Genomic DNA, 13,341 nt, shown 5'->3' with positions numbered 1-13,341 from the left:
GTGATCCTATCCATCTACAGACGAGAGTTAGGGCTTCATTCGCCGCTCATTACGAAATATCTTGTGTTTCATGCACTCTGTATAACACGTGAGTAACTCTTAAAGCTTTGGGCTGTTGGTTCTCAGGGCACGTGCATAAATCTCTGTCATAATGTGACAGATCCCACTGATGTGATGAAGCTGCAGACTGGCAAAGGTTTTCTGAAATGAGATTTCTTGTTCCCGTAGGTTTGAAAGGCTGTTTGCTGTCTGGCTTTCGAGGGAACGAAATCACATTCCTCAGGCCAGAGTCGGATTTAGAAACCGAGCCAGTCTTGTTTATTCCAAATGTCCATTTTTCAAATTTTCAGAGATGTGGTGTGGTAAGTCCTTGTAAAAACATCCTCCCCCCCCCCACACACACAACTTGAAAGCTGGGCCAGTGGAGTGCGTCCTAGAGACGCTAATTGCATCGTGTAGAGGAAAAGAACTCACAGCATCAATTTTATTAACTAACAATTTCAAGGTCAAGGGAGATTTAATTTGAGGAAATGTGAACTTGAGGAAAAGTTTTCTCAAGAAGGGTTGTATAAGGATTACCTGCAAATTTGCACAGTGGATTGAGCTGGAAAGAGCAAAAGCATTTGCAGAAAATGACCCCTAGCAAAATTCCTCCATTCAAAACACCTCCATCTGTGGGATATCCCTCAGCTTCTCCCCGGCTTCTCTCTGTTCCCAATGATCCTCCCTCCAGCTGAGAAGAGCTGGGCTTCCGAACTGATCAGTAGTGCTCTGGAGGCCATCGCTCAAGAAGTTGAGTTGCCACCTGTCTGAGTTTGTCCAAATGGCGTCTCAGCACCACGTCTTCTTGCAACAGGATGATATTTTGGTGCAACAGTGTTGAAGCTAGGGGTCAGGAGAACTTGGTCTGCCACACCAGAATCTGCTGAGAAACCATGGGCTCTGGATTTAGAATCGATTGCAAGGTTCAAGTGCCTTTTGGTTCTGACAAGATGTATATTCTGGACTGTTGTCTGTGGGACAGGAATCGCAGTGGCTGAGACTCTGTCAGGCTTTCACTTAGTCAGAAAAACGTGGATGTGTGTTTGTTCTTTAATTAGTTTCCTGGGGGGAAATGACAGAATAAGGGGGAAAAAATCATCCAACCTTTAAAACAAAAATACCAGCTGGGTTTGCAAACCTGAGACCAGCCCATGTTGTTCCATCCCCAGCTGAATTATTCTATTCCAGTGATGACGTCATTGTCATGATACTGCATCACCCCCCGGCACATCAGAACAAGGCATTTCACGGGCCCCCAGACTCCCGAGTGTCCTGCAGTTGGGTCGGCTCTTCCCATTGCAAAGGGGATAATGCTGCTCTACAAGTGATGCCAAACTTCCCACCGGCCCAAGCAGCAGGGGATACGCTAAGAATCCATGGTTGAAATCTTGGTTCCACTGAAGTCAATGGCAAAACTACCCTGGATTTGAATGGAGCCAAGATTTCATCCCATATATGCACATCCCTCCCCTGAACGCTACACAGGTATATTCTGCCTTCAGCTGCATGGCTGTAGCCAAGGACAGGATCAGGCCAGGATAGCTAAGGCGAGAATGAGCATCTTAGTGGGGAGCCCCATCAAGGGACATCTTATGGGCTCTTGAAAACAAAAATTAAACTAAAACGATCTTTTTTTTCTTTTCATTCAAGATGCTTCCTGCTGCTGCTGTTCCTAACAATGTAAACAGGTAGGAAAGGAGACTTTTTTTTCTTTTTTTGGACTTATCAATCTTTTCACCTCTTTGGGCCAGTCATTGTTCTGGTACCTGTTGAGCTTAGCATGTGCACACATACCAGCTAACTGCGGGCGCACATCTGCCTGCACTGAAGTCTTCTCTCATGTAAAGGTGTGGAATGGACTCTCATAACACACAGCCCCACCCCCCCAAAAGACTGCTGTGACGTTTCCTGGACCACCCCGAAAAGCTATTGTGCTTATCATGCTAATCGGGTGACGGAACATGTTTAAAAATCAGAATGATCCCCGAAGTGGCTCGGAAGGGCTAAGATAGCCAAAGGCAGAGGCAGCTGTAAAGGAAGCCGAAAGAGAGAGAAACCTTTGCTTTCAAAGTCGCGGAGGTGGGAAGTTCAGATACCCGCCTTGGCCTGATCCAAAAGTCAGTGGAAAGACTCTCATTAACATCAGTGGCTTTTGGACCGGGCCCAGTAAATCCGAGATGTTACATGTCTTTTGCCTGGGATATAAAACCAAACCCCTCGCCGCTTGTGATCACTGGAGAGCCCGTTGCACTCAAGGAGAGAGGGGTGTGATCTTCGGTGTCCTGGCCACAGTCCAACTCCGGTAATGCTTCTGTCACCGGCGTTTGGGAACCTCCCCTTTAACTGTTGGAATGTTTGCTTCTGTCATACGTCTTCCTGACGGTCTCCTCTCGTGTTTACTTAGGTTGCCATTAAAACGGAGCTGTCCCTCGTTCTCGGACGAGTTTGATCCTTCACCTTCCAAACTAGCCAAAGAAGAAGATGCCAAGAGAGGTATTGTTATTACTGAGATTATCGTAGCACCGAGCAGCCTGAACCACAGCCCAGGCCCCCATGTTGCTAGGTGCGGTGCAAACCCAGAACAGAGGGTCCCTGCCCCAAACAGCTTCCAGAACTTCCCCCATGGGAATTCAATTCCTTTGGCAAGTGGTTCATCACTGGGCCCAACTCACTCGGGATCTTCATTTAAATGGGATCCTCCAAGCTTTGGAAATGTGCAACCAGTGGTTTAAAAGCTGCCTGTTGTCTGTCCCAGTCTTGCTGTATGTGCGGAGGGAATCCGAGGAAGTATTCGATGCTCTCATGTTGAAGACACCAGATCTCCAAGGACTCAGGAATGCTGTAAGTTTTGTGCTGTGACTGTGCCGCATGAACTGCTTTGTGTTCTCGGAAATCAGGGGTCGGGAAGGGGAGAGGGGGTGTTAGAATTAACTCCCTGTGCATGGGGCTCAGCACAAGGACGGGGCACCACTTCTATCTCACGTCTGCCCTGTTTGGAGGAGCTAAATGGTGCATAGGCCTTGTGCTAAGAATTCCACCCCAGTGAAAAAGTCAGCGGATGCCTTGAGATCTGTAGTGTGAGAGGTGAGCTCTCTCCAGGAGCACAGACCTTATCAGCGCAGTCTTTTGTTCAGATCACAATATAAAGCCCTAGGATTCTCCTTTTATTACAGTGTTTTCATAGTTTCAACTGTAAAACATCCCTCACCGTTCCCTGGCTCTATCTCCGGGGGATCTGAAGCCAGGGCAAGTCTACCTGCTATCCACCTTAGGATGGAATTTTCTGTTTGAGGAACACACAGGGCATATTTCTGTGATGATTATCAGAAGAATCCCCGATAACCCCAGCTCCTCTTTGGGGGGTGGAATAAAACAAACAATAAACCTAAATGATCCAATGGTGCCTTTATGGCAGCGCTTTGGGGGGAGGGAGGGGTTGTTCCTTTTGCAAACTTTTAAAAACAGAGCAGAGGTAGGTTGCAGAATGTCGGGTTATAGCTTCCTCCCCATGGCAATGCAGCCAAGCAGACAAGAAAATGCTGCAGAATGAATGTAAAACTCTCCCTCAACTTCCAAACCTGTTCAAAGCGTCATCAAAGCACTTATGATGCTAGAAGCCTTTGCAGCTTGACCCAGAACCTCAGCAAAAGTCGTGATCGCAAGGGATTCAGGGCTATCAGAGTCAGACGTGCATTGTCTGTTGGTAATGGGCAGCATCAAACCAAAAGCTGTAAGGTGCAGAGGCTTTGCACAGGTGCATTAGTCTCTCTCTCTGCCCTTGAGGTGACTTCCCAAGGTCACGTACCACTTCAGTGATGGAACCGGGAGTTAGCACCCAGGTCTCCTGACTCCCGTGGAACCAAGCAGCAAAAGGCCAGGTTACCGTTGTAACCCCAGTATAAGCTACATCATTGCTCTAGCATTTATTTATAAGGGGGTGGGGGGGATATTCCTCCAGTGAGGAGTGACCCTACGGCAAAGGTCCCTTTTATTTTATCTGCTGGGATTTCATTCTGAATGTGCACGAAAAAAAGATTTTAAAGTGTAACGTTTTCTCCTGCAGATTTCAGAAAAATATGGGCTGCCTGAAGAAAGCATCTATAAAGTCTATAAAAAGTGCAAACGAGGGTAAGCAAATCTCCGATCTGCATTTGCACTGCGTGCCTAGGATCTTTGTACCCTTTGGTGCCCTGCCACGGGATGAAACCGTATTTTAACAAGATAATAAATACCAAAGCTATGGGAGGTCTGTGCCATTTGGAGCATATAAAACACAGAACTCTTTCTGCCCTTTAAAGATTTGGGATAACGTTTGTTTGTACTAACTTTATTCTGAGCGGTGAAGTCTCCTCGGGAAAGGTGGGGGGAGGAGCTGGTTGGGTTGTTTAATGGATGATCTCTCAGAGTGAAAGCCTGGGCTTAGAGAGAATTTATCTTATCTCAATCTGCAAGGTACAAATGTTTGCTTCTCACAACTAGTGTGCATAACTGGCATCAGGCCTTGCCCGGATCAGGACTGGCCAGTGCGGAGACTGTTGGGCTGCAGAGAAAACAGCAGGGTTAGAAAGCTTTGCATTGTGTTCCACTGACTCTTCCCAAGGGTTAGGTACAAACTGGCCACCTTCGTTCCCAGTTTTGCCAACTCATCAGCCATCCTTCGCTAGTGGAGTGATCCACAGCCATGGGAGTCCTTCCTGGACTCTGCTAGGTGATGGTCAGACCCTATGTATGAACACACACTCTGAATTTATAGATGCCAGGGACAGAATGAACCTTAACAGGAATTTAGACATAAACTCCTGCCTTGATTAGGATTTGTATCTCCTGCTGATGGCACCGCTATGAAAACGTGTTGTTCTTTGGTGCGTTGGTTTGATGTGCTGGGGCTACAGGCCCTGTGTAGAGCAACTGTCCAAGCCTGAGCTAGGTCAGGGGTGATGAAGGTTGATACCATCTGTTGGTTGTCTGGTGGCTCATATGAAATGAGTCCGAGGGGGTGCGTCTCACCTGTTTCCGGTGTGTTCACATCACAAAGCACCACCTCTGTAGGTACTAGCTGGCTCCCAGTGTTCATAGTCCCAAGGACTGACTAACCCAGAGACTGAACTCCCTTCTCTCCCCTATAGGGGGTCCCTCCAGATCATTGTTAAGGTACATTGGGCAAGATCATCAGCTGGTGTAAACTGGTGTCGCTGCATTGACATGAATGGAGCTATGCAAATTCTCGCCAGCTGGTGATCTGGCTCATTTCCCATAGTGCTCTGTGGAGAAATAAAGGACTCAGTCCCCGGGGCTGAAAATAAAAATTCAGGGGCAATGTAAAAAATTTCCAAGAGATCTCCCAAAACTCAAGAACTTTGGGCTCCATCTCCACTAACAATGGAATGAATGAGACTGGGAAAGTCCTCTTAGGCCTGGGCTACACTAGCGGGGGGGGTTCGAATTAAGATACGCAACTTCAGCTACGCTATTCGCTTAGCTAAAGTCGAAGTATCTTAGTTCGACTTACCTGGCCATCCTCACGGTGGCGAGTCGACTGCCACGGCTCCCCCGTCGACTCCGCTTACTCCTCCTGCTGAGGTGGAGTACGGGCGTCGATTCGGGGATCGATTTATCGCATCTCGTCTGGATACATCGAACACGACCCGCCAATCCGGCAGGTAGTATAGACGTACCCTTAGAGTCTGTCTTTGATAATCACACAGGGTTAGTGAAGGCAGCTTTAGTCAGTGTTGGACAGTATTTTACTCTGGTACTTTTGATTCGCACCTTTGGCTGTTAGCTATGGTAGAGGGCTCGTTAATGACTTCCCGGAAACAAGCAGGTGGCCTTTTAGCTGCCAGGGCTGAGCTGTCTAAAAGTTTCCTTCAATGGCTCCAGAAGAGTAAAACCGTGTCATAGTGGTGGTGCCTGCTCATCCTGCCATGGCATTGTGGGAGATTGACTTCAAGGACAGCCCTGTCCCTACCCTGCCCTACAAAGTGCCGGGAGGACTTTTCACACAACTCACAACTTACCTGTGGAACTCATTGCCATGGGATGTTGTGAAAGCCAAAAATTATTTGGGTTGAAAAAAGAACTGGATAAGTTCTTGGCAGACAGGTCTATCAATGGCTGTTAGCCAAGATGGTCAGGGATGCAACTCCATGCTCTGGATGTCCCTAAACCTGACAACCAGAAATTGGGAGTGGAAGACAAGGTGGCTCACTCCAAAACTATCCTGTTCTGTACACTCCCCCTGAAGCTCAGGTACAGGCCACTGTTGGAGACAGAATACTGGGCAAGATGGAAAATGGGTGACCCACTGTGGCAGCTCTTATGGGAACAGACACTTTGAGGGGTATGCAGCACGGTCAGTTCGTTCTCAGCTGATCATTTGATACTGTAATGCAGATCATGAGAACGGGTTTGCCGTGCAGCGGGATTCTCGCTAATCTTCTGTCAAAGGGCTCATGTTGCCAGACAAAGAATAAGTCGAGTGCACTTTCATTGGGCCCTACCCCTGCTGAGGCGCTTGTTGTGTCTGGAAAACTGTGGTCCTGGGCCACCAAGCCGCAGCTTGACGTTATTGTGTACTGTTGTAATTATAACTTGGGCGCAACGAACAGCAAATAATAGCAATGCCCTCCTCGGAGACGGAGCGAATAGCTTTCTTAATCTGCCATTGTCTGAAAGGGAGGCTTTAATTGTTGAAGTCGAAGGGTCCCTCCTAGCCACGAGGTGATCCTTTGCCGAAAGAGCTCAAGAATTTCACCTGACGTTATTGTACAGAGTCTTGCTTTCTTTGCTAAATGACCCCAGAGAAAAAAACCCTCGGAGTTGAAGATTGGAGCTGGCGCCACAGGTGGGAGATTGGGTTGTTTTGTAACCAAACCATGTGCAAAGTGTGATTTTGAGGCGTAATCAGACCTGACAGGGACCACCCCCCCATGACAAATACATCTCCCCTAAGTGGAGGAGCTAGTGCTTGTGCTTAGGCAGGGTTGGGGGAGTCTGGGGGAAGGGCTTCTGGGAATCAGCCTTTTCTTCGTTCAGACTGTAAGTGATTCTTGGAGGACCCCACGGAAGGTGACTCCAAACCCCAGTCAGTGATCTGCCCAGGCATGCCTCCTGCTGCTCTCCTCTCGGTTCCTGGTTCAGCCCCAAAGCTGCTGCTTCGTAAATTCTCTTTCGAATGTAACCTTAGAAACACCTAATCGCTGTGACTGCCCCCAAGATGCTGGTGGGGGGAGAGTTTTGCTTTGTGGAGAGTTTGCAGGGCAATATGGCACTTGCTGAACATAACTACTTTGCGGATCCTGTGCAGCTCTGGGGCATTAGCTGAAACACTCTTTAAACAGACCTCGTTACTCAGACATGCTGAGATATGTGCAAATAAAGCCAGCTCCTGCTCTGTTTTCCTAGCAGTCAGAGACACCGAGTTATAGCTGGCGTCTCTTGTACAACTGAGGACGTGCTAATCACGTCAAAAACACTTCGGGGCTTGATCGCCATTGAAAACAATGGGCAAGATCCTCCACTGGTGTAAAATGGCATAGCTCTGTTGACTTTAATGGAGCGACATGGCTTTACGCCAACTGGGGATCTGGCCCATTGACTTCAGTGGAGCGGTGCATCCCTGAGAACAAGCGAATTGCTAGTTTCCAGAACGCGCTCTGAAATAAAGAACTCTGAACCACTCCCTTCCCCCGACGAATGGGGAAAGACTCATCCGCTGCCAGGCCTATTTTCATAAATCTAGACAGCGAGTCCTCCACGCACAGAGATATGATCGCGCTTTGCAAGCACCAGTGACTGCCTGGAAAATGAATGAATTGTTTTGACTGGCACAGGCCCAGGTTTTTAGCGCAGAGGGAGACAGAGAGGAGAATTAGAATGACGCCAGTTTGTGCATTCGGTGGTTTTGGTGACGGGGCTCCTGACAAGCGTCTAACAAGGCGGAAGAAACGGTCCCAGAATGTTGGCAGCGGCCAGGGTGTGCCGGGGGAGTTGAAAGGGACTCTCGCTGCTGGCCCGTTCTGTTGACATCAGTGTGAGAAAGTCTGAGTGAAGTGGGCTTCTCCGGGGGGGGATCTTCTACCACACTGCACTGGCATCTGTCTGGGAGTTTGATATTGAGCTCAGTGGGAACAGAGCAACAAGCAGCCCCGAGTGCATCTGAAAATCCCATTTCATGGCTCAAGGCCTGGATGCAGGATTTGTGTGTAGCTTTCAGCAAACAGGTAGCCCTGACTTCACTAGGACCGGTCACATGCTTAGAGTTGGGAAGGAACCCGAGCATGTTCCTGAATCAAGGCCTTGATAGCCCTAGAGGTTGGCATCTTCTCTCCAAAGACCAAGGACAGCCTGGGTAGCAGCAGTGCATGTCTCCCCCCCGCCACCCATATACACACACACATACACATCTGCCCTCCTCAGCCCTGACATGGAGGAGCCCTCTCTGAAGACCAGGGTAGCTCGTCCTCTGTTCGTACCGTCAATGGCCTCTCTGCTAAGACTGACCTCGGGGATGCAAACAGCCATCAGCTGGTAACTACGTTGTTACTGCTAACTTGGGTCGGAACTGACTGAGCTACCCAGCTGTGTGAATCTGAGTCCCCTGTGCAGATGAGTTCCTGCGAGGCAGGGGGAAAAAGGGTCTTGTCTGGTTGAGGGAACCACCTGTAACTTGATTTTTGTTGGTTACTCTATCTGATACGAAGTTAATATTATGAAGTAATGAATGCTTGGGAGATAGAATCAACCAGGGATTCTCATCCCTGCCCAAAACGGAGGAAGGAGAAAATTAAAAGGCAACACATGTAAAGCAGACCAAACGAAATACCGTCATATCCAACTTGTAATTAACCTTTGGAACTCATTGCCAGTAGTTATTGTTGAGCAAATACCTTACTCAGATTCAACCTCTGCTACAATCTACTAGATCTTAGGATATTGCGAAATGTTTCCTGCTCTCCTAGCCTTAATTTTCCTTTTGCACAATTTCATCCCATTGCTTCACCCTCAGCAATTCTCTTTCTCCTTGGTGTTTACTCTGTGGGCCTCGGCTGGTATCAACCAATGTGGCTCAGTGGAACAACCTTGATTTACGCTATCTGAGGACATGGCATGAAAAGTCGTCCTTGGCAGCAGGGCCGGCTCCAGGCACCAGCGCAGCAAGCAGGTGCTTGGGGCGGCCAACGGAAAGGGGTGGCACGTCTGGCTCTTTGGCGGCAATTTAGCGGCAGGTCCCTCAGTCCCTCTGGAAGGGAAGAACCTGCCAATCGCGGCTTTTTTCTTTTTTCCCCCGCCGTTTGGGGCGGCAAAACCGCTGGAGCCGGCCCTGCTTGTCAGCATGACGACCTACGTGCTCCATTCAGCTCATAGGCAGATGACATGAGTTTCAGGGTGACTCAGTAGAAGTAATGGGCAAACGTCATATAACTGTGAGCTTGGTCTGGATCTGCAATCTAAGGTCTGGGTTTCTCTTCAGGACTTATCTGAATCTTTTTGACTGAGAAATCGGACTGGAAACCCAATAGCATGAGGTTCGTGTGACTCCCGGTGCCTCATGTCTAGGATGAATCGGAGAGAACTCATGTAACTTTGGGTGCAAAGATTCTCTTTCCATGTTGGTCAAAAATGCAGAGCAGCATGAAAACAGCAGATGCAGAAAGCTGACCCAACTTTCCCCAGTCCCCCATAAAGCTTGTGTCTGATTCATACCTAGATGTATAAGGGTGGTGAGGCACTGGAATGGGTTACCTAGGGAGGTAGTGGGATCCTCCTTTAGAGGTTTTTTTAGTCAGGGGCAGACAAGCCCTGGCTGGGATGATTTAGTTGTTTGGGTCTGCTTTTTGCAGAGCAGGGGGACTTGACTAGATACCTCCTGAGGTCCCCTCCCTTCTATTCTTCTCTATGAAGGTTCGATTCAGTTAATAGTTTTAATGTTACTCAGCATCTATAGTGGACCTTTCACCAGGCGGCTGCTAAATGCCTGACTTAGGCAGGTAGCGTCCCCATTCTACAGATGGGGAAACTGAGGAGATGTGATTTGGTCAGTGTCATAGAGGAAGTTGGTGGCAGAGCTGGGAAGTGGTGTGTTCACCCACTCTTGTCAGTGGGTAGCATTTTTCAAAGCTGAAATAAGGCTGGGTGGGACAGACCGGATGCCTTTCCCAGCTGTAGGTGGATGAAATATGAAAGGCTTTTTGGAGATGCCTCATTTGTCATTTAAAGTGACCTTGGTTTTGGGTTGCATAAGGCAGCAGCGTGGGTCGGACACACCTGTGTGACACAGCCCTAGATTTCCACTCTGCGTTTAAAGCAGCCGTCTACACCTGGGACGACTGGAATGGGCTTACAAAGCAGAACTCCTAGTACAAAAGTGGACAAGCAATTGAAGAATCTAAGAGGAGGGTTGGGGGATTTTGGCAGCTGGGTAGATTGTCATCCTATTCCATGACTGTTTTGCTTCTGGGGCTGCCCATCCACTCACCTTTCTGTCTGCCCCCACAGCCTCTGGATCTCTGTCCTCCCCCATGTTCATTACCAGAGGCTGGGGCCTCCTTGTTGTGTTTGTGTGACAAGTTACTTTGTGCCTCCGTTTATCCATGTGTCGTGTTTAATGCCCTCCACTGAAAGGCCCTAGATATAGGAAATCAACCTGCTTATAAAGCATTCTGAGATCTTCTGAAAAGTAAATTATTGAGCCCCGGTCACAATTCTAAAGCATGTAATTAACAAATCTGAATGAAAAGGCAAAGCTTGCCCCTTCACCTGCTTGTGCACTTCCTGTTTCAAAGGCAATCTGACATTTCTTGAATTCTGCACTGTCTTAGAACGGATCGGCCAGATGCTCTGGTGCTGTCAATTGGTGCATCTCCATTGACTGCCAAGGGACTTCGACGATTTACACCACTTGAGGGTCTGACCTGTCCTCTGTGCCTGACAAATTACTAGATTTGCTAGAAACTGAAGCCTCTTTATCTCTGAGTATTGCACAGTTAATGCTATTGCCCCATTAGTGCTCCCAGTAGAGATCTGGAGGGAATGCACTGTGTGCAATGAAAGACGGTTTGTTCTCTTTGCCACTTCCAAACGGTTCCGAGTGCCTCCTGTGATTTATGGGAACGTAGCCGGGTGACGCTCTGTGACATCAATTATATTTTAATGAGGAACTCTCGTATGATGGGGAGCCATGGCCATGGCTTTAAATCAGCTGTTGAAATGCTTCTCCCCCTGGCCTTTGTAATTTCTGGTTCCAAGCAGTTGATTTTATGACTGTCGCTGAAGTTGTAACCAGTCCACGGCCAGGAAAGATGTGGCCGCTTGGAAGGAGCAAAGAATTTGGAGTGCTGGCTGTCCTGCTGATGCTGTATATTCAGGCGGCATGTGTTCTTCTCTGCATTTGGGGGATTAGCCACTGGGCCAAGGGGGCCTGTGCCCGGGGGCCCTGGAAAAATGGGCGCTCCTGCGCCCCACCCTGCTCTCCCCACCTAGCACTCCTGCCAGGGACTGGGGTTGGGCTGCAGGGGCTTTCCCCACTCCGCCTGCCTGGCACTCCTGCTGCAGAGCAAGGGAAGTGCCCCAACCATGCTCCCTGGCAGGAGCACCAGGCAGGTGGAGCGGGGCAAGTGCCTGCACCCCGACCCTGCTTCCTGGCAGGAGCACCCAGGTAGAGAGGGGAAGCCCCTGTGCCCTGACCGGGGGTGGGGGCTGGGGGAGGAATGCAGCTGGAAGGGATGGGGAGGGAGGGGCTCCCACTTGCTCTGGCCCAGGGCCCCACAAAACCTTAATCCGCCTCTGCCTGTCTGGGAGAACGGGCGTCCAGCGCTTACATTCTGCACAGGGATCTTGGCGGTTGTAAATGGAAAATACTCTCCCGGTCAATTCTCCGCATTGCAGCCCAACTCGGCAATGCCGTGAAGCCCGGGGTAGGAGAAAGTGGACAATGCGGTATTCTGTGTGTGCCCTCCCAGCTCACCCGCTGCTGGTGTTAAAGGAGCAAGCTGGTTTCCCAAGTGGAAATGAGCCCCCCCCCTTGCTTACTGCAGAGCCCCAGAAAGGAACCAGTCGGTCACGATACGGGTCTGATTGCAAACTGGTTAGTAACAAGAACACGGACTGTTTGTATTGTGCTTTGCCTGTTCAAAGCTCTCTGTAAAAGACTATCTGATCCTTCCAGCACCCGTGTGGCCCAGGTAGGTCAGTGCTATTATATTGCACCTAGGTGGAAACTGAGGCACGGTGATGTGCTAGGACTTGCGCAAGGCCACGTGGCAAGTCAGTGGGAAAGGCAGGACGAGAACTCAGGATCTCTCAGTTCTCACCGCTCCTCAGCTGAAGTGACTGCCTGAAATACGCGCCCCTAATCCAATCTCTCTCCTCTCCTAGCATCTTGGTGAACATGGATAACAACATCATCCAGCACTACAGCAACCACATGGCTTTTTTACTGGACATAGTGGAAGCAGAGGACAAAATCCAGATCATCCTCAAGGAGCTCTAAAGATCCCAGGGCTGCACTTACGCTGGGACTTCTCTCCCGAAGCCGGCGAGCTGGACCCAAACGGGACACAACCTCACGCCATGCCTCATTGCCGGTACTTGAACACGTTCCCCTGGGGAGGAGACGCTCAGCGCGAGGAAGTGCTTGGACAATCCATTCTCAATGTGAACGTGGAACTTCTCGCCGTTGAATTTATTATTATTAATTATTATTATTATTATTATTTGTATTTTGTATTTTCTTTCCCCCAGGCAACAGGTCGGAGCTTCTGTTTCACGGTTGGGATAGCAGATCTGCTAATAGGGTTGTCCAATGGCAGCCTACACACGGACAAACAAATGCTTTTGTTCACCCCTTGTCTTGGTCTGTTGCTGAATCGACCACAGGCAGCAGCTTTCTACTAAACCGTCAGTCATGCAGAACCTTCAAACAGAGCTAATCCCGGCCGGCAGCTCCTCGTTCCAAAGAGACTTTCTCAGATGCATTGAAACATGGCTGCTAAACAGATGCTGCCGGCTCTGGGCACGGCCCCTCCACCTCACCCCGGATGTAAATACCACGCGTCAGCCATTTGTTTTATACGTTTCTAATGTACCCTTCCTTTTATATTTTGTATATGTATAAATATGCCTCGTTTTATATTTGACCCAGCACCGGGACACTGAGAGCATTTCAAAACCGGGCTGCTTCACATTTCCCCGGGAACTTGTTTTTATAACCGTGTTGTTGGGTTTTTTGTATAGTCCGTAGCAATAAAGGTTCGGAGATGGAAAGTTGAAGTGTTCTTGCCAAACTCGGTGGGGCTTGTG

The 13,341-nt window shown here is 49.1% G+C and overlaps 1 protein-coding gene across 9 annotated transcripts in view; it reads left to right on the top strand.

The window, feature by feature from the left end:
* The window catches only part of GRHL3 (grainyhead like transcription factor 3), an 82,748-nt gene extending 69,407 nt beyond the window's left edge, over positions 1–13,341 (top strand). For 8 of the 9 annotated variants that reach the window (XM_039511745.1, XM_039511742.1, XM_039511744.1 and 5 more), the window contains 6 exons: positions 229–362; positions 1,693–1,730; positions 2,447–2,535; positions 2,798–2,883; positions 4,106–4,170; positions 12,418–13,339. In XM_039511745.1, coding sequence (XP_039367679.1) covers positions 229–362; positions 1,693–1,730; positions 2,447–2,535; positions 2,798–2,883; positions 4,106–4,170; positions 12,418–12,532 — 527 coding nt within the window. In that variant the 3' untranslated portion in view covers positions 12,533–13,339. Of the gene's footprint in view, positions 1–228; positions 363–1,692; positions 1,731–2,446; positions 2,536–2,797; positions 2,884–4,105; positions 4,171–12,417 lie in introns of all 9 variants that reach the window. The other variant, XM_039511749.1, reaches the window with a different exon arrangement.

This window comes from Mauremys reevesii, linkage group 23, assembly GCF_016161935.1.
Source record: "Mauremys reevesii isolate NIE-2019 linkage group 23, ASM1616193v1, whole genome shotgun sequence".
Classification (NCBI taxonomy): domain Eukaryota; kingdom Metazoa; phylum Chordata; order Testudines; family Geoemydidae; genus Mauremys; species Mauremys reevesii.
Note: the sequence above shows the minus strand (reverse complement) of the source record. Positions and strands in the feature narration are given on the sequence as shown.